The 26140-nt window shown below is 45.0% G+C and overlaps 2 protein-coding genes across 2 annotated transcripts in view; one reads left to right on the forward strand and one right to left on the reverse strand.

Moving 5' to 3' along the window:
- Positions 1-466: 466 nt before the first annotated feature.
- Positions 467-12546, reverse strand: nob1 (NIN1 (RPN12) binding protein 1 homolog). The gene is made up of 10 exons (XM_034133861.1): positions 12459-12546; positions 9666-9798; positions 7814-7947; positions 7359-7436; positions 6102-6218; positions 5283-5399; positions 4653-4877; positions 4053-4150; positions 3443-3587; positions 467-2009 (listed from the first exon to the last, which is right to left on the reverse strand). The coding sequence occupies exons 1-10, from the start codon at positions 12525-12527 to the stop codon at positions 1740-1742; spliced, it is 1386 nt and encodes a 461-aa protein (XP_033989752.1). The 5' UTR covers positions 12528-12546; the 3' UTR covers positions 467-1739.
- A 438-nt stretch (positions 12547-12984) lies between these two features.
- Positions 12985-26140, forward strand: part of wdr59 (WD repeat domain 59) — a 39156-nt gene continuing 26000 nt past the window's right edge. The window contains exons 1-13 of the mRNA XM_034133865.1: positions 12985-13066; positions 13824-13873; positions 14104-14239; positions 14322-14407; positions 19136-19216; positions 19481-19518; positions 19727-19815; positions 20388-20504; positions 22132-22209; positions 22535-22691; positions 23314-23393; positions 23711-23840; positions 26000-26103. Of these exons, the coding sequence (XP_033989756.1) occupies positions 13013-13066; positions 13824-13873; positions 14104-14239; positions 14322-14407; positions 19136-19216; positions 19481-19518; positions 19727-19815; positions 20388-20504; positions 22132-22209; positions 22535-22691; positions 23314-23393; positions 23711-23840; positions 26000-26103 (1200 nt within the window). The 5' untranslated portion in view covers positions 12985-13012. The remainder of the gene's footprint in view (positions 13067-13823; positions 13874-14103; positions 14240-14321; positions 14408-19135; positions 19217-19480; positions 19519-19726; positions 19816-20387; positions 20505-22131; positions 22210-22534; positions 22692-23313; positions 23394-23710; positions 23841-25999; positions 26104-26140) is intronic.

Below are 26140 nucleotides of genomic sequence, written 5' to 3' on the forward strand. Positions count from 1 at the left end.
CAGTGGACACCGTTAGGCTAGCTTAGCACCAAGACTGGAAACTGTTAGCCTAGCTTAGCACAAGGACTGGAAGCACAGTTAGCCTAGATTAGCACCAAGACTGGAAGCATGGGAAACTGTTAGACTAGATTAGCACAAAAAACTAAAAGTACTGGACACCGTTAGCCTAGCTTAGCACAAGGACTGGAAGCAGGAGAAACTGTTAGCCTAGCTTAGCACAAAAAACTGAAAGAAGTAGAATTTGTTAGCCTAGCTTAGCATCAAGACTGGAAGCAGGGGAAACTGTTAGCCTAGCTTAGCACGGTTTATAAAACTGGAAGCAGGGGAAACTGTTAGCCTAGCTTAGCATAAAGGCCGTAATCAGGTCAAATTGTTAACCTAGTTTCCTTAGCACAAAAACTGGAAGCAGGATTATCTGAAATAAATCACACATTTGTTGACACATAGAAATAAGAAACTGCATCAGTTGTAGTTTGAACATTTATTGGAGTAGAATATATTGATCGTGTTACATCACATGGTACTGTTTGACTGCTGTTTAAAGGACCGTTCTGCAGTTAGCATGCTTTACTGTGTAATATTTAAACATGCAGTTAACGGGTAACATACCACCGTGTATTAGGGTCAGGTATTATGTGTAGATTTAAAAAAACATAACGGAGCCAGGGGAGGAGGGTTATATTATATATAAATTACATTAGATCTGGTTCCCTGACCAAAATACGTTTTTCTAACAAACTTCTGACTTCTTATTTTAATAAATCCCAGCTCCCATGGCTCTGTAAATCATTTTTTAAAACTACAATAAGGCTGAGCATTGTGATATGGCCTTAGATTTCTGATGAAATACGGGACTTTTTCTGGTTTGAAACGCGAATTTACAGTCAAATAATGTCATTTTTTGAATTTTCTAAACTGTTATTGTCTTTTCATTATTTGCTTTTACACATTTAGCCATTAAATCCACATTACTGATAATAGGGTTAGGGTTATCCAACATTTCATTGTGTAGATATTTGTATTAAAGCACCAATAATCCACTTCCCAATTTTGGTATTTGATGTCACAATATTTCTGAGCAAATACCAAATTATCAGAGCAGACATTGAAATTTGGGGTAAATTATCATTATGTATGTGAATTTACTGACTTTACACAAAACAGCAATTCAGAAAATTATGTATTTTTTTACAGTAATTTAGACTCTAAACCCAGGAAAAGACATTAGTCCCCAGCCTTAACCTAAACGCCCCAGATGTGCAGCCCTTTAATTCAATCTGAATCCTGGTGTCGGTCAGTTCTTCATAAATTTGTTATAATCTAATTTCTCAATATTTCCGAGCAAATACCAAATATTTAGTGCTTTAACAACATTAATACAATTACATTTGGGATCAATTATCATTATTTATGTGAATTTACTGACACAAAACAGCAGGACACAGTGTGTGTAACTTAAGTCTCTAAAACCAGGAAATAAATTACCATATCCAAAATACAAGACGATATTTAGTGGATTCGTTATAACATCCTTTTATCGCCCAGCCTTAAACCTAAACGCCCCCGATGTGCAGCGGTGTTTCGGCCCTTTTAATTAAATCTGCAAATGTACTGACTTCACTGACACAAAACAGCAGGAAACAGTTCGTTCCATTCAGAAAATGACGTCTTTTTACTGTAACTTAGAACTCTAAAAGCGGTGTTTCGGCCCTTTAAATAATTCTGAACCCTGGTGTCGGTCAGTTCTTCTTCACAAACTTCTTGTGCGCGGCGTTGGGGTTAGCGCGCCGCCGCCCGCCGCCCCCCTGCCCGTCTCTGATCTGCAGGTTAGCGGCTCGGCTGTAGATGTCGTTCTGGCTGAAAGGAGACGCTCCGGTGACGAAGTCCGGGTCGAACACGTTGGTTTTCTGCCGGGCTTTACGGGAGAGTCTCTGCTGAGGGAAGCGCTGATCCTCCACCAGCTGAGGGTTGTTCCCGTGTTTACCTCCCTGAGGCATCGGCAGAGAGTGCTGCAACAACAACAACAACAACAACATGAAGGGTTAGATTCAAGGCTTTAATTGTCATTTGTACATTAGGTAAAGTGTAGTTATGTCAGCACCAGACACTTTTACGCTGCTACGGACAGTCTTGCACTAATGTACATTCTCAAAGATATTGAAGAAGTGACTGATTTTTTGTATATATTGATTGTTGTGCTTTTATCTAGATCTTAATGTATGGCAATGACAAACTGAAGTCCTCCTCAAACAGAGCAACATGACTTCACGTCACCACCGCTAAGCTAAAGGAGGCTAATGTTGGGCTATAAAGGAACTACAACACGGTCACATGACTTCACGTCACCACCGCTAAGCTAAAGGTGGCTAATGTTGGGCTATAAAGGAACTACAACACGGTCACATGACTTCACGTCACCACCGCTAAGCTAAAGGTGGCTAATGTTGGGCTATAAAGAAACTACAGCACGGTCACATGACTTCACATCACCACCGCTAAGCTAAAGGAGGCTAATGTTGGGCTATAAAGGAACTACAACACGGTCACATGACTTCACGTCACCACCGCTAAGCTAAAGGCGGCTAATGTTGGGCTATAAAGGAACTACAGCACGGTCACATGACTTCACGTCACCACCGCTAAGCTAAAGGCGGCTAATGTTGGGCTATAAAGGAACTACAGCACGGTCACATGACTTCACGTCACCACCGCTAAGCTAAAGGTGGCTAATGTTGGGTTATAAAGGAACTACAGCACGGTCACATGACTTCACGTCACCACCGCTAAGCTAAAGGCGGCTAATGTTGGGCTATAAAGGAACTACAGCACGGTCACATGACTTCACGTCACCACCGCTAAGCTAAAGGTGGCTAATGTTGGGCTATAAAGGAACTACAGCACGGTCACATGACTTCACGTCACCAGCGCTAAGCTAAAGGTGGCTAATGTTGGGCTATGAAGGAACTACAGCACGGTCACATGACTTCACGTCACCAGCGCTAAGCTAAAGGTGGCTAATGTTGGGCTATGAAGGAACTACAGCACGGTCACATGACTTCACGTCACCAGCGCTAAGCTAAAGGTGGCTAATGTTGGGCTATAAAGGAACTACAGCATGGTCACATGACTTCACGTCACCAGCGCTAAGCTAAAGGTGGCTAATGTTGGGCTATGAAGGAACTACAACACGGTCACATGACTTCACGTCGCCACCGCTAAGCTAAAGGAGGCTAATGTTGGGCTAAAGGAACTACAACACGGTCACATGACTTCACCACCGCTAAGCTAAAGGCGCGCGTGTGTGTGTGTGTGTGTGTGTGTCTGTGTGTGTGTGTCTGTGTGTGTGTGTGTGTGTCTGTGTGTGTCTGTGTGTGTGTGTGTGTCTGTGTGTCTGTGTGTGTCTGTGTGTGTGTGTGTCTGTGTGTGTGTGTGTGAGTCTCACCCTCAGTCCTTTGCTGTTCAGCACCTTTGGGTTCTTGGAGAAGTGCATCTGTGTGTTTCCGTCGGCGCTGACGGTCACTGCGATCTTCTTCAGGGTCCGGTTCCCACAGTGAGCACAGAACAGCTTACTCATGTTGCTCGTCGTCCTGGGAAACAGGATTTAAGATAACGAATATCAAGGTTTATGTGGTGGAAATTCCACACTCAATCACCTTCTGGTAAGAAACGAACAAATATACAAGCTTAAACCAAAGTTGTGTTATTTAATAAAGAGTTATAGCATTTAACATAATCTTATTTCCAGCTGAAAGGCCAGAGTCCTGCATTAGCAAACAGTACCAAGATCTGACCGAGTTACACAGAAAAGCAATGACTTTATACATAAGCAGGAAACAAAAGGGACGTAAGACATGCTCATTATAACAGGTAGCCTCCTGTATGATACTCTGTAGCATGCTAGAGAGCAGAAGGTTGCCAGTCTTTAGTATTAAAGGTGTGATAAATGACCGCCGTACTGATCTGTGAATTAAATGAGACTCAAGATAAATTCCTACGATAGTTTACTCCTTCAGAGGAAAGTCTGGTGTTTGATTTCACGTTGTTTCACTCACTTGAAGCAGGCGTGGCACCTCAGGATGTAGTTCCTCGCCTGTCTGATGAGCATCCCGTTAACGGACAGGACGTGAAGCCCGATCTGGATCAGAACGTTCTGGAAACAGGAGTTATCATTTATTATACGTCTTGTTAGAATACTCGATCCTGATTGGTCAATTCGGAGATTTCAGAGGTTGTTAATACTCGATAAACACTGTTACTAAGCAAAATAATGACTGTTGCCAAAAAGAAACCCCCAGAAAAACTATTTTTTATATATTGTACAAAATACACATTTTAACTTTATTTCTTATGTTTGTATAAATATTTTTTATTATTTATTTAACATTTTATTGAACGTCTTGTGTTTCGACTAATATATATCTTGTTTGTACAGTTTTATTGAACCTTGTTATATTTATAGATTACTTTTAAATATTTGTATTTATTTTATTGTACATTTTTACCTTAAATGTTTATTTTTTATATTTTCACTCTGATTTTAATTTTTTTTTATTGAGCACTTTTTGTTTATATAAATATTTGGATTTTAATTTATTAAAAAAATGTTAAATAAGAGATTATGTTTTAGGGTTCCTTTTGGTCCGAATCGTTACCTGCATGGCGAAGTCGGTGGTCAGACATCCGACTGTGACATCAGCGGGAGCCGTCCAATCAGAAGAGTCCATCTTCACCTGTTTGATGTTACCGGGAGTGATCCATCCTCCATCACCTTCCTCCTCTTCCTCTTCATCCTCTTCCTCATCATCTTCCTCCTCTTCAGGCTCGTTCTCTTTGTCCTCGTCGCTCCTCTGATCTGATGAAGAAACGTCGTCCAGATTCTGCAGAACAACAGAATCACCGTTAGTCCTAAACCCTCTGGAAATCTCAACATTCTGACTTTTTTCTGGAAATCTCAAAATTCTGACTTTTTTCTGGAAATCTCAAAATTCTGACTTTTTTCTGGAAATCTCAAAATTCTGACTTTTTTCTGGAAATCTCAACATTCTGACTTTTTTCTGAAAATCTCAACATTTTGAATTTCGCAGGAAAATGAAGTAATTCTGAATTGCGGAGAAAATTACTTTTTTTTTTCACAACATTTGGAATTCCTCAGAAAATCTAAAAACCCTGACTCTTCTGAATTTCTCAGAAAATGTAATTCAAACTACACATTTGAACCAGAAGTGAGAAAAGGGGCGGGGCTACATGAGGTGAATATGTTGTGTGTTATCTGTAACCCTCACCAGCAGGTGCATCAGAGAGTCGATGGAGGCGAGCGGCGGCCTCCAGAACTGGAAAGAGTTGAAAGTGTTGAAAGAATCTGAAGACGTCTCTTTGGGATCTGAAACCTCCAGAGGATCCTGAGGAAGAAAAGAGCTTTTGAGTTTCTCACAGAATTTCAGACACAATTCTGTCTTTTGTCTGAAATTCTCAACATTCTTACTTTTTCTGAAAATCTTAAAATTCTTACTTTTTTCTGAACATTTGAACTTTTCTCAAAATCTGTACATTTGGACTTTTTTCTGAAAATATTAAAGGTGGGGTAGATAATTTTGGAGAAACCAGCTCGAGATCGCTAGAATTAGAAAATACACAGCCGGAAAAAATCTGCCACTTCCTCACAGAGCCCCTCCTCCAACACACACGAACGCGCACATGACCAATGAGGGCACGAGATAAGTTTGTGCACAGATGGAAGGCTGACAGGCAGGTAGGCCATCCAGTTATTTTAGCCGGGCCGGCTCAGATGATTGGTCGTGCTTTTTACAGTATTACAGCTTCCACTGATGACATTTATTTATGGATTTTTTGTCAAAGCACTTCAGATATTCATTGCTATCGGGATGTTAAGAGCATTCCATGGAATATAACAACAAGTGTATCTCGAGCCGGTTTCTCAAACTTACCTACCCCACCTTTAAGATTCAGATTTTTTTTACATTTTTGAGTTTTTTCTCTAAATAAAAAAGAAATCTGTCTTTTTATCTGAAAATCTGAAAATCCTGTCTTTTTTCTGAGCTTTAATAAACTGTTAGTAAACTTGTGTTAGCTCGTCTCCTCACCAGCAGCTGCAGCAGCTCTTTGTCGACGGTCGGCAGCGCCGGCCTCCAGAACTGGAAGCTGTTGAACGGATCTCCTTCCGGAAACTTCTGTCGTACACCAACGCTCTCTGAAGACTTCTGAGGACGAGAGAGGAACTGAGGACCTGAGGAACTGAGGACCTGAGGACCTGAGGACCTGAGGAACTGAGGACCTGAGGACCTGAGGAACTGAGGACCTGAGGACCTGAGGAACTGAGGACCTGAGGACCTGAGGAACTGAGGACCTGAGGAACTGAGGACCTGAGGAACTGAGGACCTGAGGACCTGAGGAACTGAGGACCTGAGGAACTGAGGAACTGAGGAACTGAGGAACTGAGGAACTGAGGACCTGAGGACCTGAGGAACTGAGGAACTGAGGAACTGAGGAACTGAGGACCTGAGGACCTGAGGACCTGAGGACCTGAGGACCTGAGGAACTGAGGAAATAGGCGCTTTCATCAGAACTCTTTAGTTCTGATGAACTAAAGAGCAGATCGCGTTCACACCGGAATAAGTCCCTGAGGGAGGGTTAGGCAAATGAAGCCGCTGACGTCACTTCTTCTTCTTCTGCTTTGGGTTTAATGGCAGGCCGCAAACCACTTCACGGCATATACTGCCACCCGGAGTCCCCGGCCGGAAGTCCCCGGAGTTGGGGAAGGCTTCAGTAGAAGCTGCTGGGACTCCCAGCAGCTTCTACTGAAGCCTTCAGAGTAAATCGCCAGAACGCCGACACCTCCTCATCTCCACCGCTCCCATGTTTTGTTTTGCCATAAGTTAGTCTCTCTGCGTTTGTGCGCTGGGCTAATGCTAATGCTAATAATGCTAATGCGAGGAAAATAAAATGGCGGCTTCACAAAACTTTTGGGAGTTTTACGGGGCGTGGTTTGCAATCCGCCCAGCCAATCAGAACTAGGAACCTTTTTCTCCCACGAAAGTCCCTGCTCTCTAGCAGGGACTGAAAAGGGGGTGGAAAGGTTCTGATGAACTCATTTTAGTTCCAGATTTTTTTTGGTGTGAACGCACATTTTCGGAACTATACTGGGAAAAGTACTCCGGTGTGATGAACTGAGGAACTGGGGGACTGAGGAACAGAGAAACGGAGGTACTGAGGGACAGAGGAACTGAGGAACTGGGGGACTGAGGGACTGAGGAACTGAGGAACTGAGGGACTGAGGGACTGAGGAATTGAGGAACGACCCTTCAGATGCGAGTTGAGATCAGAGAGGAAGCGTCTCTCACCTTTTCTCTGGAGGGCAGGAAGAACCCGGCCACATTGACCGGAGTCTCCGGGTGGCGCTGAGTGCTGTGGACGTTCACCTGGAGCCAGAAGACACACATTCAGCTACACAGGTCTGAAGGACTACAGCTTAGTCCAACAAATTAAAAATGTTCTCAACATTTAATAAAAACGACATTTTCCTCAAAATTCTTCGTTTTTTTTTTCTTATCTCAAAATTCGGACTTATCCCCCAATATTTCTAAATTCCGATTTTCTGCAACAAAATACTCTAAATCTGCGGCCGTTACTCAGCTTATCCCATCACCTTTTTATGAAAGTTAAACATTAGTATTGTGCCGTTAAAATATTTATAGAAACTTGTTTTCTTTGCACTTTTCAAGGTCAGAAAACATGAAAACAATTCTGCATTTTTTTGGGACATTTGTAAAACATTGTTGTAAAAAATATTGTGCACCTTGACTTCTGGCTCTTTCTTCAGGTGCTTGGATCCCACGTGCTCCAGCTCCAGCTGGTAGGTCAGAGCCAGGACTTTGATGTCGGTCGCTGACAGACTCGGGTAGTCTCCCGTCTTCTTGGAGAACTCCGTCACTGAAACACCAATACAGCTAATCAATGAAACACCAATACAGCTAATCAATGAAACACCAATACAGCTAATCAATGATGCTAATGCATGCTAATCTGATGTGTTCAGGGTCAGTGTGTGGTGTGTTCAGGGTCAGTTTGTTACCGTGTCTGATGTGTTCAGGGTCACAGTGTGGTGTGTTCAGGGTCAGTTTGTTAACTTGTCTGATGTGTTCAGGGTCAGTGTGTGGTCTGTTCAGGGTCACAGTGTGGTGTGTTCAGGGTCAGTTTGTTACCGTGTCTGATGTGTTCGGGGACAGTGTGTGGTGTGTTCAGGGTCAGTTTGTTAACTTGTCTGATGTGTTCAGGGTCAGTGTGTGGTCTGTTCAGGGTCACAGTGTGGTGTGTTCAGGGTCAGTTTGTTACCGTGTCTGATGTGTTCAGGGATGGTGTCTGATGTGTTCAGGGTCAGTTTGTTACCATGTCTGATATGTTCAGGGACGGTGTGTGATGTGTTCAGGGACGCTGTGTTTACCGTGTCTGATGTGTTCGGGGACAGTGTGTGGTGTGTTCAGGGTCAGTTTGTTAACTTGTCTGATGTGTTCAGGGTCAGTGTGTGGTCTGTTCAGGGTCACAGTGTGGTGTGTTCAGGGTCAGTTTGTTACCGTGTCTGATGTGTTCAGGGACGGTGTGTGATGTGTTCAGGGACGGTGTGTGATGTGTTCAGGGACGCTGTGTTTACAGTGTCTAATGTGTTCGGGGACAGTGTGTGGTGTGTTCAGGGTCAGTTTGTTAACTTGTCTGATGTGTTCAGGGTCAGTGTGTGGTCTGTTCAGGGTCACAGTGTGGTGTGTTCAGGGTCAGTTTGTTACCGTGTCTGATGTGTTCAGGGACGGTGTGTGATGTGTTCAGGGACGCTGTGTTTACCGTGTCTGATGTGTTCAGGGACAGTGTTTGGTGTGTTCAGGGTCAGTTTGTTAAATTGTCTGATGTGTTCAGGGTCAGTGTGTGGTCTGTTCAGGGTCACAGTGTGGTGTGTTCAGGGTCAGTTTGTTACCGTGTCTGATGTGTTCGGGGACAGTGTGTGGTGTGTTCAGGGTCAGTTTGTTAACTTGTCTGATGTGTTCAGGGTCAGTGTGTGGTCTGTTCAGGGTCACAGTGTGGTGTGTTCAGGGTCAGTTTGTTACCGTGTCTGATGTGTTCAGGGATGGTGTCTGATGTGTTCAGGGTCAGTTTGTTACCATGTCTGATATGTTCAGGGACGGTGTGTGATGTGTTCAGGGACGCTGTGTTTACCGTGTCTGATGTGTTCGGGGACAGTGTGTGGTGTGTTCAGGGTCAGTTTGTTAACTTGTCTGATGTGTTCAGGGTCAGTGTGTGGTCTGTTCAGGGTCACAGTGTGGTGTGTTCAGGGTCAGTTTGTTACCGTGTCTGATGTGTTCAGGGACGGTGTGTGATGTGTTCAGGGACGGTGTGTGATGTGTTCAGGGACGCTGTGTTTACAGTGTCTAATGTGTTCGGGGACAGTGTGTGGTGTGTTCAGGGTCAGTTTGTTAACTTGTCTGATGTGTTCAGGGTCAGTGTGTGGTCTGTTCAGGGTCACAGTGTGGTGTGTTCAGGGTCAGTTTGTTACCGTGTCTGATGTGTTCAGGGACGGTGTGTGATGTGTTCAGGGACGCTGTGTTTACCGTGTCTGATGTGTTCAGGGACAGTGTTTGGTGTGTTCAGGGTCAGTTTGTTACCGTGTCTGATGTGTTCGGGGTACGGCTCTCTGAAGGTCAGGTGGTACGGCAGGAAAGCTAAACTCCTCCTCGTGGGTTTGTCTCTGATCTCGTCCACCACGTCCTTCAGGGTGTAGATCGTGCTGCCGATCTCCTGCAGAACAAAACAATAAATAATTTAAAAAGGAAAGATAAAATAAAATAAAGACCTGACAGACTTTTCTAATTCCCTTTAATTGAATTTGTTCAGCATATTATTTACAGACAAAGGCACAATAACAATTACAACCTAAAATACCATTTATTTAAAGTGGACCTATCATGCTATATTTAAATGATATATTGTAGGGCCATACCTATATAAGGTATATTTATACGTTTCTGTTTTCAAAATACCAAACAGATCATGCATTTTAGCCATGCCTCATTTCGCTCTATGTGCTGTTTGCTGTCTACGGGTCTGATTCTGCTGACCACGCCCCCCTGCAGGAGAGGGGAGACGTGCTCTGATCAGCTGCTGGGCTGTCAGAAGAGGGGGAGAAAAAGAGATCTCCGTCCTCCGTGTTTTATTATATAGAGTCGTTATTCATTTGTTTTAAAGCTCAATAAATAACAAAGAAGACCTTTGACCGGCACTTTTCTAATTTTGTCCGGAAGATTTAAACTTTAACGGACATCTTGACCGGCGAAAGAAACTGAAACTCTGCCGCACGGTCCCCTCGTTCCTTGGAAGAGGCGGAGAGGTGGGTGTTTGTCATCTGCTGGTGGACTAACCGGAGAGAATTACAGTGCTTGCCTCGACGGGGAGGGATTGCATTGAATTAAAGCAGCGGGAGCAAACGCTTGCCTCGGGGAGGGAGAAAAAAAGCCACAGCGGAGAATAAACAGAAGGGTAACCATGGTAACTATGGGCGGGAAGTCTTCTTCGCTGCTTTTGTGGCAGACTACAGCGCCACTTACAGGCCTGGCATATGTACTACAGCGTCTCCAGCGCTTTCGAGCAGCAATGGCCGGCCGTGGCCCAACCCCACATTCCCCTGATAGGTGGAGAGTTGGCCCAATAGCCGTAGCGCCACTTCTGTGACGACATAGAAGTGTTCAAATCTGGATCAGTTTTTATCAGATCCGTTGCAGCCCCTTTTTTAGAGATTTGGGTATGGAGGAAAATAGAGAGGGTTGTGTTTTCTGACACTTGGTGAGTTCCCTGGAACACCGGGGACACATATTCATGGAGAAAAGACGTACAAAAGTGCATTTTGCATGATAGGTCCCCTTTAAAATATGAATGGGGGTGTTAAAAGAAAGAAATGGCACATGTTTATACATATAAAAAGAATACAAAACTTAACAATTTAAAAATAAATACACTTTTATGATGAGGATTTAGAGCTCTCTGTTGTTGTGACGTCATGGAAGTAAACACAGATGTTGACTGATTGATTACAGACTTGTAAATAATAATAAACCCTGTTAATAGTTAATAATAATAAAATAAATCATCCTCCTGTTCCTCAATAAAATGCTCACGATGCAGATTCATCAGCAACAATTCTTCATGTCACTTAAAGGTCCCATGTCATGGTCATTTCTACTGATCATAATTCCATTGTTGAGGTCTACTAGAATAGATTTACATTGTTCAATGTTCCAAACTCACATTGGTTTCTCATACAGCATCTCTGTATAGTATGTGTATTCACTCTCTGTCCTAAACGGCTTGTTGGAGCTCCTCCCCCCCCTCCCTATGAGCCCAGAAATGACAAACAGATGAGAATGCTGCGTGGGGTCTGGATGCCGTGTTGGGGGGACGTTGCGCGGCTCGCTGCTCCGCCCTTTGAGGCTCGAGGAGCGGACAGTGTGAGCTGGGTTACTGGTGTGGTTTCCTGGTTGCTGCGAGACAGCGAGACACAGCTAAACCCAGCCCGAGCACACACACACACACACCTGCAGCCTGGCTGACCAATCCGCGGACTTAACGTTACGGCTCCGCTGACGTAACGTAACGGGTCCGCGGATTGGTCCATTTGGGTCGTCGTTACGTCTCGGTGACCAGGAAGAAAAAAATGGAAAAAGAGAAATTTCCAACGAGGCGTTCAGGGGCAGCATAGACAGGTCTGTTCTGTGTTAGAGGTTTACTCGCTACAGGGTGTACTTTGAGGGTTTGTGACTCTGCACACCGTTTACATGCAGAAAAACCTTCATAACACACAAGGGGACGGGTAATAACCGGAAAAGCATGACATGGGACCTTTAAGTATTTTCACAACTTAATTAAATGTAAAATCTCTGTTTGTGTTTTGGTAAAAATAAATGTTTCATTATTATAAGTAATACTAGTTCATTAATTAACTCTTTTAAATGATGAAGATGTACAGCTCTCTGTTGTTGTGACGTCATGTATGTAAACACGGATTTTGTTAAATAAAATATTTTTCTTCTTGTCAATATTATAAATCCGGTATAAAGTTAAACATAGTAATAAAATAAATAAATGAAACTATTTTTAATGATGAGGATTTAGACCTCTCTGTTGTTGTGACGTCATGTATGTAAACACGCATGTTGACTGATTGACTTACAGACTTGTAAACAACAATAAATCTTGTTTACAAAGAGAAATATATTAAAATAAAGTCTGTTTTAGTGTTTATTCTGTTCTGTTTCCCCCACGCCTCTTCTCGCTCTGCGGCCTGTATCTCTCTCTCTCCGGCCTCAGAAGGGCCTCCTCTCCTCCCGTTTCTCCCCCCTCCCCACCGGGGGTCTGCTCTCTTTATACAGGTGCAATTTATATATTAATATGAAGTATCTTCTCACCTGGAGAGGAGCTTTCTTCAGAAAAGCTCCTGCGTCTGCGACAACATGCGCAACCAAGGTAGGCGCCATCTTGGATCTGTGACACCGAACTGGGCCGACCAATCAGAAGAGAGGAAATTTGATGCGTTCAGGCACTTAGGAACACTCGGAGAAACAATATTTAGAAAGGAAATAATGATTCTCCGGTGATATAAACGTAATACTTCTTATTCTGATCAATATAAAATTAAACTTAAAATATTAGAAAACATAATTAAATACAAATAAAGTGAATAAGTTAAACATATCAATAATTATTATAAATAACCATTACAATGATTAATACATTTTTCATTCAATAAATATTTCCATTATTATTATTATTAATATTATTATTATTGTTATTGTTATTTTTTTAAATTATTATCATTATTATTATTATTTTATTTGTTAACAGAATCATCTTTTTTTCCTAAAATTCTCATGACCATGATCTTCTCTCCCAGGGACGGTGAACGCGGCGTCACGTGACATTAGAATCACATGACGCTCTGTTGACGGTAGAAGACTGAAAGATGGCCGCGCGCTGGAGCAGCGAGAATGTGGTGGTGGAGTTTCGAGATGCTCAGGTATTAAAGCTACCTTATTAAACTAAAGATACCGAAAGAGCAGCACAAGGAGAACTACTTTACATCCTCTCAGTTTACTCCCTGAATACTTTACATTAAACACACTTTCATTTGAGTTTTGCGTCAATTTCAATGTTCATTAACACTTAATTACAGTTTTTAGATAGATAGATAGATAAATAGATGGATAGATAAATAGATGGATAGATAAGTACTTAATTGATCCCAATTTGTGAATTATTTTTGCGTTGCAGCAGCATAAAAAACAAAACACTCCAACAATCCAAATTATTTCTGAAATAGAAATAGTTCAATGTTCCAAACTCTCATTGGTTTCTCATACAGCATCTCTGTATAGCATGTGTATTCACTCTCTGTCCTAAACGGCTTGTTGGAGCTCCTGCCCCCCCCCTCCCTGTGAGCCCACTGTGCTCTGATTGGTTAGCTCGCCCGCTCTGTTCTGATGAGTCCACCACCGTTACAGCTGAACATCAGTGATTATGTGTTACAATGGCGTTTGTTAGCAACCAGGAAATGACACCAGAAATGACAAACAGATGATTCATTTAATTTGGAGTGACTTTTTCAAACACTGTAGTTATTATTAGGTTGTTTGCAAAACTACGTTTAATTAAGTAATGAAGTATTTTATTTTCACCCCATTCCTACTTTAACTTCTCTAATTAAAACATTAAACAATAATCTGACGCATGTAATTATGTTCAAATTAAGATTTGTCTTCTTCTTGTGTTTTCAGGCCACCGCTATGTCAGTGGACTGCCTGGGTTCTCACGCTGTACTTTCCGGGTAAGTTTCATGCACCTGAACGCACCACAGATATAAAATCATATCTCAGTTTGATCTAAAGCGTCTGTAATGTGTCCCTGAACGCGTCTCAGATTAAACATCATGTCTCAGTTTGCTCTGAAGTCTAAAGCGTCTGTAATGTGTCCCTGAACGCGTCTCAGATTAAACATCATGTCTCAGTTTGCTCTAAAGTCTAAAGCGTCTGTAATGTGTCCCTGAACGCCTCTCAGGCGGCGCTTCCTGTACATGGTGAACCTGGAGGCTCCGTCCGAGCAGCCGAGGAAGATCGGGCGTCAGAGTAAGTGGGACGTGGGGACGGTTCAGTGGAAACCTCATCGAGACGAGGCGCACGTCTTCGCCGCCTCCGTGAGTTCTGCTGATCTCCATCAAGAGGAAACACTGAGGGATCTGATGCTCAACCTAACAAGTGTTTCTGTGTGTTTTTCAGAGTAACCAGCGCGTGGATCTGTACTCGTGGAAGGACGGCTGTGGAGAGATTCACTCCTCCCTGCAGGGCCACACCCGGGTCATCAGGTAACGCAAACAAACGCTCCTTCCTGTAGGGAACAACACATCGCAAGAATTAGAGATTTTATTGCCAGGTTCACTGACTCTCTGTGGTGCGTTCACTGACTCTGTGTGGTGCGTTCACTGACTCTCTGTGGTGCGTTCACTGACTCTGTGTGGTGCGTTCACTGACTCTCTGTGGTGCGTTCACTGACTCTGTGTGGTGCGTTCACTGACTCTCTGTGGTGCGTTCACTGACTCTCTGTGATGCGTTCACTGACTCTCTGTGGTGCGTTCACTGACTCTCTGTGATGCGTTCACTGACTCTGTGATGCGTTCACTGACTCTGTGGTGCGTTCACTGACTCTGTGATGCGTTCACTGACTCTGTGAGGCGTTCACTGACTCTGTGATGCGTTCACTGACTCTGTGAGGCGTTCACTGACTCTGTGGTGCGTTCACTGACTCTGTGATGCGTTCACTGACTCTGTGATGCGTTCACTGACTCTGTGATGCGTTCACTGACTCTGTGATGCGTTCACTGACTCTGTGATGCGTTCACTGACTCTGTGGTGCGTTCACTGACTCTGTGTGGTGCGTTCACTGACTCTCTGTGGTGCGTTCACTGACTCTCTGTGGTGCGTTCACTGACTCTCTGTGATGCGTTCACTGACTCTGTGGTGCGTTCACTGACTCTCTGTGGTGCGTTCACTGACTCTCTGTGGTGCGTTCACTGACTCTCTGTGGTGCGTTCACTGACTCTGTGGTGCGTTCACTGACTCTGTGTGGTGCGTTCACTGACTCTGTGTGGTGCGTTCACTGACTCTGTGTGGTGCGTTCACTGACTCTTCTCTGACTCTCTGTGGTGCGTTCACTGACTCTCTGTGGTGCGTTCACTGACTCTTCTCTGACTCTCTGTGGTGCGTTCACTGACTCTGTGTGGTGCGTTCACTGACTCTGTGTGGTGCGTTCACTGACTCTTCACTGACTCTCTGTGGTGCGTTCACTGACTCTGTGTGGTGCGTTCACTGACTCTGTGTGGTGCGTTCACTGACTCTGTGTGGTGCGTTCACTAACTCTCTGTGGTGCGTTCACTGACTCTTCACTGACTCTCTGTGGTGCGTTCACTGACTCTGTGTGGTGCGTTCACTGACTCTGTGTGGTGCGTTCACTGACTGTGTGGTGCGTTCACTGACTCTTCTCTGACTCTCTGTGATGCGTTCACTGACTCTCTGTGGTGCGTTCACTGACTCTCTGTGGTGCGTTCACTGACTCTCTGTGGTGCGTTCACTGACTCTCTGTGGTGCGTTCACTGACTCTCTGTGGTGCGTTCACTGACTCTCTGTGGTGCATTCACTGACCGTGGTGCGTTCACTGACTCTGTGTGGTGCGTTCACTGACTCTGTGATGCGTTCACTGACTCTGTGATGCGTTCACTGACTCTGTGTGGTGCGTTCACTGACTCTGTGGTGCGTTCACTGACTCTGTGATGCGTTCACTGACTCTGTGATGCGTTCACTGACTCTGTGATGCGTTCACTGACTCTGTGATGCGTTCACTGACTCTGTGATGCGTTCACTGACTCTGTGAGGCGTTCACTGACTCTGTGATGCGTTCACTGACTCTGTGATGCGTTCATTGACTCTGTGATGCGTTCACTGACTCTGTGATGCGTTCACTGACTCTCTGTGATGCGTTCACTGACTCTGTGGTGCGTTCACTGACTCTCTGTGGTGCGTTCACTGACTCTCTGTGGTGCGTTCACTGACTCTGTGGTGCGTTCACTGACTCTGTGTGGTGCGTTCACTGACTCTCTGTGGTGCGTTCACTGACTCTGTGTGGTGCGTTCACTGACTCTGTGGTGCGTTCACTGACTCTGTGTGGTGCGTTCACTGACTCTGTGTGGTGCGTTCACTGACTCTGTGGTGCGTTCACTGACTCTGTGTGGTGCGTTCACTGACTCTGTGTGGTGCGTTCACTGACTCTGTGGTGCGTTCACTGACTCTTCTCTGACTCTCTGTGATGCGTTCACTGACTCTCTGTGGTGCGTTCACTGACTCTGTGTGGTGCGTTCACTGACTCTGTGTGGTGCGTTCACTGACTCTGTGTGGTGCGTTCACTGACTCTGTGGTGCGTTCACTGACTCTGTGTGGTGCGTTCACTGACTCTGTGTGGTGCGTTCACTGACTCTGTGGTGCGTTCACTGACTCTGTGGTGCGTTCACTGACTCTCTGTGGTGCGTTCACTGACTCTGTGGTGCGTTCACTGACTCTCTGTGATGCGTTCACTGACTCTGTGGTGCGTTCACTGACTCTGTGATGCGTTCACTGACTCTGTGATGCGTTCACTGACTCTGTGATGCGTTCACTGACTCTGTGATGCGTTCACTGACTCTGTGATGCGTTCACTGACTCTGTGAGGCGTTCACTGACTCTGTGATGCGTTCACTGACTCTGTGATGCGTTCATTGACTCTGTGATGCGTTCACTGACTCTGTGATGCGTTCACTGACTCTCTGTGATGCGTTCACTGACTCTGTGGTGCGTTCACTGACTCTCTGTGGTGCGTTCACTGACTCTCTGTGGTGCGTTCACTGACTCTGTGGTGCGTTCACTGACTCTGTGTGGTGCGTTCACTGACTCTCTGTGGTGCGTTCACTGACTCTGTGTGGTGCGTTCACTGACTCTGTGGTGCGTTCACTGACTCTGTGTGGTGCGTTCACTGACTCTGTGTGGTGCGTTCACTGACTCTGTGGTGCGTTCACTGACTCTGTGTGGTGCGTTCACTGACTCTGTGTGGTGCGTTCACTGACTCTTCTCTGACTCTCTGTGATGCGTTCACTGACTCTCTGTGGTGCGTTCACTGACTCTGTGTGGTGCGTTCACTGACTCTGTGTGGTGCGTTCACTGACTCTGTGTGGTGCGTTCACTGACTCTGTGGTGCGTTCACTGACTCTGTGTGGTGCGTTCACTGACTCTGTGTGGTGCGTTCACTGACTCTGTGGTGCGTTCACTGACTCTGTGGTGCGTTCACTGACTCTCTGTGGTGCGTTCACTGACTCTCTGTGGTGCGTTCACTGACTCTCTGTGGTGCGTTCACTGACTCTCTGTGGTGCGTTCACTGACTCTCTGTGGTGCGTTCACTGACTCTGTGTGGTGCGTTCACTGACTCTGTGGTGCGTTCACTGACTCTGTGTGGTGCGTTCACTGACTCTCTGTGGTGCGTTCACTGACTCTCTGTGGTGCGTTCACTGACTCTGTGTGGTGCGTTCACTGACTCTTCACTGACTCTCTGTGGTGCGTTCACTGACTCTCTGTGGTGCGTTCACTGACTCTCTGTGGTGCGTTCACTGACTCTCTGTGGTGCATTCACTGACCGTGGTGCGTTCACTGACTCTGTGTGGTGCGTTCACTGACTCTGTGTGGTGCGTTCACTGACTCTCTGTGGTGCGTTCACTGACTCTGTGGTGCGTTCACTGACTCTCTGTGGTGCGTTCACTGACTCTGTGTGGTGCGTTCACTGACTCTGTGTGGTGCGTTCACTGACTCTGTGATGCGTTCACTGACTCTTCACTGACTCTCTGTGATGCGTTCACTGACTCTTCACTGACTCTCTGTGGTGCATTCACTGACTCTTCACTGACTCTCTGTGGTGCGTTCACTGACTCTCTGTGGTGCGTTCACTGACTCTCTGTGGTGCGTTCACTGACTCTGTGGTGCGTTCACTGACTCTGTGTGGTGCGTTCACTGACTCTGTGTGGTGCGTTCACTGACTCTGTGTGGTGCGTTCACTGACTCTGTGTGGTGCGTTCACTGACTCTGTGGTGCGTTCACTGACTCTTCACTGACTCTCTGTGGTGCGTTCACTGACTCTCTGTGGTGCGTTCACTGACTCTCTGTGGTGCGTTCACTGACTCTCTGTGGTGCGTTCACTGACTCTCTGTGGTGCGTTCACTGACTCTGTGTGGTGCGTTCACTGACTCTGTGGTGCGTTCACTGACTCTGTGTGGTGCGTTCACTGACTCTGTGTGGTGCGTTCACTGACTCTCTGTGGTGCGTTCACTGACTCTCTGTGGTGCGTTCACTGACTCTGTGTGGTGCGTTCACTGACTCTTCACTGACTCTCTGTGGTGCGTTCACTGACTCTCTGTGGTGCGTTCACTGACTCTCTGGTGCATTCACTGACCGTGGTGCGTTCACTGACTCTGTGTGGTGCGTTCACTGACTCTGTGTGGTGCGTTCACTGACTCTGTGTGGTGCGTTCACTGACTCTGTGGTGCGTTCACTGACTCTCTGTGGTGCGTTCACTGACTCTGTGTGGTGCGTTCACTGACTCTGTGTGGTGCGTTCACTGACTCTGTGATGCGTTCACTGACTCTTCACTGACTCTCTGTGGTGCGTTCACTGACTCTTCACTGACTCTCCGTGGTGCGTTCACTGACTCTGTGTGGTGCGTTCACTGACTCTCTGTGATGCGTTCACTGACTCTCTGTGATGCATTCACTGACCGTGGTGCGTTCACTGACTCTGTGTGGTGCGTTCACTGACTCTGTGTGGTGCGTTCAGTGACTCTCTGTGGTGCGTTCACTGACTCTTCACTGACTCTCTGTGGTGCGTTCACTGATCGTGGTCCGTTCACTGACTCTCTGTGATGCGTTCACTGACTCTCTGACTCTCTGTGTTGCATTCACTGACCCTCTGTGGTGCGTTCACTGACCGTGGTGCGTTCACTGACCGTGGTGCGTTCATGTCCTCAGTGATCTGGACTGGTCCTGGTTTGAACCGGAGCTTCTCGTCACCAGTTCAGTCGACACGTACATCTACATCTGGGACACCAGGTGGGAAACTCACTCAATACTATATATATATATATATATATATATATATATATATATATGATAATATATATATATTATATTTATCACTTGTATTATTATTTACATTTTATCTTTATTTGTGTGTGTATCCTGATTTGAACTCTGACCTGTTGCTGCTATAAACGCCCAAAGGCGATCAATAAAGTTCCATCTGATCTATTTATAAATATATAATATATTTGAATGAAAGAGAGATTTGTATTCCCTTGTATTGTAACTCTGCAGAGACACGAGGAAACCCACGGTGGCGCTGTCAGCTGTCGGTGAGTTTCATTTGAAGTTCATTAAATTATATATCTGTCCTGTTGTTGTTGTTGTTGTTGTTGTTTTCTCTTTATTTGATCTGAAATAATAGTTAAAATATGCAAAATGATCAGTGTTTCTATTAACTCCTACAAAGCATTCATTTCCCAATCATTCATTTTCAACCTCGTCTGCACAAAACTCACTCTTTACTGTCTGTTTCTGCAGCGGGGGCGTCTCAGGTGAAATGGAACAAGAAGAACCAGAACCTGCTGGGGTCGAGTCACGATGGAGACGTTCGGATCTGGGATAGAAGAGTGAGACTCACACACACTCACACACACACTCACACACACACACACACACACACACACTCACACACACACACACACACACACTCACACACACACACACACACTCACACCACACACACACACACACTCACACACACACACACACTCACACACACACACACACTCACACACACACACACACACACACACACACACTCACACACACACACACACTCACACACACACACACACACACACACACACACACACACACACACAGATATAGACACACACACACACAGAGAGAGAGACACACACACACACAAACTTTAATCTCAGACAATATCAAGGTGTTTCTTTTTGTAATTTTACTATTTGAATTTGGGATTGTGTGTGTGTGTGTGTGTGTGTGTGTGTGTGTGTGTGTGTGTGTGTGTGTGTGTGTGTGTGTGTGTGTGTGTGTGTGTGTGTGTGTGTGTGTGTGTGTGTGTGTGTGTGTGTGTGTGTGTGTGTGTGTGTGTGTGTGTGTGTGTGTGTGTGTGTGTGTGTGTGTGTGTGTGTGTGTGTGTGTGTGTGTGTGTGTGTGTGTGTTTCAGAAGCCCAGCACGGCAGTAGAGTACGTGGCGGCTCACCTCTCAAAGATCCACGGCCTCGACTGGCATCCCGACAACGAGTTCGTGTTCGCCACGTCGAGCCAGGACAACTCCGTGAGGGTGAGGAAAACCAGCGCACCCCGAGGGAGGAGTCTGTAACACTGTTTACATCAGAGAGACGGGGCGTTCACTGACTCTGTGAGGCGTTCACTGACTCTGAATAGAATAGAATAGGGAGGGATGAAACCCTCTTTAATGGTCACACATGCAGAGCACACAGCACACACAGTGAAATTTGGCCTCTGCTTTTAACCCATCCTAGTACCAGGAGTCTAGTACTAGGAGCAGTGGGCAGCTATTGTACAGCGCCCGGGGAGCAATGGGAGTGGGGGGGAAGGGGGGTGTCCGGTGCCTTGCTCAAGGGCACCACGGCAGGGCAGGAGGTGAACTGGGACCTCTCCAAGTAGAAGTCCACACTCCATATTTAGGTCTGGTCGGGGACTTGAACCAGCGACCCTACGGCTCCCAGTCCAAGCCCCTACTGACTGAGCCACTGCCGGACTGAATGCGTTCACTGACTCTGTGATGCGTTCACTGACTCTGTGATGCGTTCACTGACCCTGTGATGCGTTCACTGACCCTGTGAGGCGTTCACTGACCCTGTGAGGCGTTCACTGACCCTGTGAGGCGTTCACTGACCCTGTGAGGCGTTCACTGACCCTGTGAGGCGTTCACTGACCCTGTGAGGCGTTCACTGACCCTGTGAGGCGTTCACTGACCCTGCGAGGCGTTCACTGACCCTGCGAGGCGTTCACTGACCCTGCGATGCGTTCACTGACCCTGCGATGCGTTCACTGACCCTGCGAGGCGTTCACTGACCCTGCGAGGCGTTCACTGACCCTGCGATGCGTTCACTGACCCTGCGATGCGTTCACTGACCCTGCGAGACGTTCACTGACCCTGCGAGGCGTTCACTGACCCTGCGATGCGTTCACTGACCCTGCGAGGCGTTCACTGACCCTGCGAGGCGTTCACTGACTCTGCGATGCGTTCACTGACTCTGCGAGGCGTTCACTGACTCTGCGAGGCGTTCACTGACTCTGCGGTGCGTTCACTGACTCTGCGATGCGTTCACTGACTCTCTGTGATGCGTTCACTGACTCTCTGTGATGCGTTCACTGACCGTGGTGCGTTCACTGACTCTCTGTGGTGCGTCCACTGACCGTGGTGCGTTCACTGACTCTGTGGTGCGTTCACTGACTCTGTGATGGGTTCACTGACTCTGTGATGCGTTCACTGACTCTGTGGTGCGTTCACTGACTCTGTGATGCGTTCACTGACCCTGTGATGCGTTCACTGACCCTGTGATGCGTTCACTGACTCTGTGATGCGTTCACTGACTCTGTGATGCGTTCACTGACCCTGTGATGCGTTCACTGACTCTCTTCAATACGTTTAATGACTTTGTGATTCATCTACTAACTTTGATGTATTCATTGTCAATATGATGCGTTCAGTGACTCAATGATACGTTAACTGAAGCTATGATGCGTTCACTGACTCTCTTTGGTGCATTCACTGACTCTGCGATGCGTTCACTGACTCATTTCTATGGTGCGTTCACTGACTCTCTATGTTGCTTTCTGCGATGCAACAGCTAACTTTCTGTGATGCGTTCAATGTCTTGCTCTGATCAAAGGTGCCGTGTCTCAGTCAGAAACAATTTTTCTCTTTGTTTTGAGTTCAGTTCTGGGATTACCGACAGCCCAGGAAGTACCTGAACATCCTCTCCTGCCAAGTGCCTGTGTGGAAAGCTCGGTACACGGTGAGTTTCAACTCTGAAGGAATCTTAATGCCTTTTTAAGATCATGATTTTATGATGATTTCTGCCGTGTTTCTTTCCACACAAACTCAAAACTTTACTTTTAAAAATGTACAGTGCAAGTAGTTTTCTTTCCTTACAATTGTGTGTGTGTGTGTGTGTGTGTGTGTGTGTGTGTGTGTGTGTGTGTGTGTGTGTGTGTGTGTGTGTGTGTGTGTGTGTGTGTGTGTGTGTGTGTGTGTGTGTGTGTGTGTGTGTGTGTGTGTGTGTGTGTGTGTGTGTGTGTGTGTGTGTGTGTGTGTGTGTGTGTGTGTGTGTGTGTGTGTAGCCCTTCTCTAACGGTCTGGTCACAGTGATGGTTCCTCAGCTGAGGAGAGAGAACAGTTTGCTGCTCTGGTCGTCGCTCGACCTCAACAGCCCGGTCCACGCCTTCGTGGGACACGACGACGTGGTGCTGGAGTTCCAGTGGAGGCCGCAGAAAGAAGGCAGGACACACACACACACACACACACACACACACACACACACACACACACACACACACACACACACACATACACACACACACACACACATACACACACACCTGCACAGTGATGGTAAAAGTACACACATCCTTTACTCAAGTAGAAGTACAGATACTCGTGTTTAAAAATACTCTGGTGAAAGTAGAAGTACTGACTAAACTTCTTTACTCAAGTCAAAGTAAAGAGGGCTTTGAAATGTACTTCAGTAAAAAGTACCCATAACTAGCAGCTGTTTTAAAGAGTACCTGACCTCCCGTTGTGTTCACTTACACGTTGATGTGCTCACTGTCTCTCTGTGTTGCGTTCACTGACCCTTTGATGTGTTCACTGTCTCTGTGTTGCGTTCACTGACCCTTTGATGTGCTCACTGTCTCTGTGTTGCGTTCACTGACCCTTTGATGTGCTCACTGTTTCTCTGTGTTGCGTTCACTGACCCTATGATGTGTTCACTGTCTCTATGATTCTTGACAGGCTCTCTGTGTTGCGTTCACTGACCCTTTGTGTCGCATGATTTATGTGTTTTCTTCTTGTTTACAGCGTTTTCTTGTTGTTGTTGTTTATGTGTTTGTTTACTCTGCAGGCTCGAAGGACTACCAGCTGGTGACCTGGTCCAGAGATCAGACTCTGAGGATCTGGAGGGTCGACCCTCAGCTGCAGAAGGTCAGCCTCTCATTTAATTATTAACATTATACTTTTGTTCCACTAAATACATTAAACGTGTGTGTGTGTGTGTGTGTGTGTGTGTGTGTGTGTGTGTGTGTGTGTGTGTGTGTGTGTGTGTGTGTGTGTGTGTGTGTGTGTGTGTGTGTGTGTGTGTGTGTGTGTGTGTGTGTGTGTGTGTGTGTGTGTGTGTGTGTGTGTGTGTGTGTGTGTGTGTGTGTGTGTGTGTGTGTGTGTGTGTGTGTGTGTGTGTGTGTGTGTGTGTGTGTGTGTGTGTGTGTGTTCGTGTGTGTGTGTGTGTGTGTGTGTGTGTGTAGCTGTGTGTCAGTGACGTGGGGGAGGAGCTGATGGAGGGGATGTCTCTCACCGTGGAGTCGGAGAAGTCTCTTTCCTCTCAGGAGCCGGACAGTCAGTACAGCGTCGGCCTCGCTGCAGATAACCTGACGGGTGAGAAACATTTCATCAGAAAATCCATAGAAATCAACAGAGAATCTGCAAAAAGATCTAAAGAATTCAACACAACAGAAAATGATGAGAAAATCTACAGAAATCAGCAGAAAAGAAAACCCACAGAAATGAATCATAATCAACAGAAACAAACAAAAAAACAACTGAAATCTACATCAAATCATACAAAATATTAACATATTCAAATCCATAGAAATCAACTTAAAATCTGCTAAAAATAAATCAACAAAAACAAACAAAAAAATAATATTTAAAAAAAAAAACAGAAATCATCAAAATATCAACTGAAATCTACAGAAAATCACTCAAATTATTAACATAAAATCAAAAGAAATCAACTTAAAATCTGCTAAAAATCGAAAGAAATCATCAGAGAACCCACAGAAATTGACAAGAATCAACAGAAATAAAAAAAACGAAAACAGAAATCTACGAAGATGAACTGAAATCTGCAGAAATCACATCAATCAACTTAAACTTGCAAAGAAATCAGCAGAAATCACACACAAATATTAACAGAAAATCTTTAGAAATCAACATGAAATCTGCAAAAAAAACTAAAGAATTCAACACAACAGAAAATGATGAGAAGAGCTACAGAAATCAGCAGACAAGAAAACCCACAGATAAACATCACCAATAAGAATCAACAGAATCAATAAAACAAAATCAATAGTAATCAACAGAAAATCTGCTTAAAATCTAAATAAATCAGAGAATCAAGAGAAATAAAAAAACCTAAAACAGAAATCTACAAAGATGAACTGAAATCTGCAGAAATCACGTTAAACTTGCAAAGAAATCACAGAAAATCTAAAGAAATCAGTGGAATTCACACAATATGAACAGAAAATCAATAGAAATCAAATCTGCATAATGATCTAAAGCAGTGGTTCTCAACTGGTGGGTCGCGACCCAAAAGTGGGTCGCGGACCCGTTTCAAGTGGGTCGCGGATGTGTGAGTGAAGAAAAAAAAGTTGAAAAAAAAAATTGGAATATTTTTTTTTTTTTGGGAAAAAATGCAAACTTTTATTTTGAAGGACCGATTTCTAATGCTGTGCATGCAGTAGGCGTTGGACTGGAAGTACCGGAGACCATAAATGTTTTTGAAAACTTCTGTTACGTAGTGATCATCTTCTCAATAAAACATCTCTGCTGATGTTTTTTCGAGTCTTCTGGCCAATCAGAATCAAGATTGTTGCCGGAAGTCCCCACGGAGAATAACTTTGCGGTAGAACTATTCTTTATACATCCATGGGTACAACTTCAGATAAAAATGAACACATAATGAAATATGACCCCCGGTTTGATGATTGACAGCTCACAGAACCCTTACCCACAATTTAAAGTAAGTCACACAGACTATCTCCTCTTTGCTCTTCTCTCAGCAAGCTGTCAGAACTAAGTGAAAAACAAACAATGGCATAAAATATTATTAATATGTCGGGTAGTAATAGATTTATTTATTTTCTTCTCAGAGAGTACCAGAATGCGTAGTTTATGTTAGTATTTCTAAAAATCTCCTGGGGGAGATCCCCCCAGACCCCCCTGCTGGGGTTGGGTTTTCAGCATGTGTGCCTTTTTATATAGTTCAGCTTTGATTCCATCATCTCATTGAACCTTTTTTAAAAGCATACTTTAGTTCTGTGAAGGGATATATGTACTGTACTTCACTTTTAATATTGTATTCTGAAAAGCGTATATTACAGCACGATTTTTTGTTGAATAGATTTGAGTGCTTCAAAATGTTGGGTCGCGATGTATTGACCAAGTAAAAAGTGGGTCCCGAGGCCTAACCAGTTGAGAACCACTGATCTAAAGAATTTAACAAAACAGAAAATGATGTAAATCAGCAGAACAGAAACAAACAAAAACAACAGAAATCATCAAAATATCAACTGAATTCAACATAAAATCTAAAGAAATCAACAGAAAACCCACAGAAATGAATGAGAATCTACAGAAACCAACAGAAATCATCAGAAATCATCAGAAACCAACAGAAATCATCAGAAATCATCAGAAACCAACAGAAATCATCAGAAATCAACAGAAATCAATCAGAAATCATCAGAAATCATCAGAAATCATCAGAAATCATCAGGGTAAATGAAATAAATGCTGTTGTTGCGTCTCAGATCAGGACGGCGCTCTGATCTCCGCGGTGGGTTCAGGCGTCCCTCAGACTTTACAGCAGGAGTTCTCTCTGGTCAACCTGCAGATCAGGAACGTCAACGTGGAGGTGAGAATAAAACCTGGAACAGAAGGACGTTGTGTTC

The sequence above is a fragment of the Trematomus bernacchii genome, unplaced genomic scaffold, assembly GCF_902827165.1.
Source record: "Trematomus bernacchii unplaced genomic scaffold, fTreBer1.1, whole genome shotgun sequence".
Classification (NCBI taxonomy): Eukaryota; Metazoa; Chordata; class Actinopteri; order Perciformes; family Nototheniidae; genus Trematomus; species Trematomus bernacchii.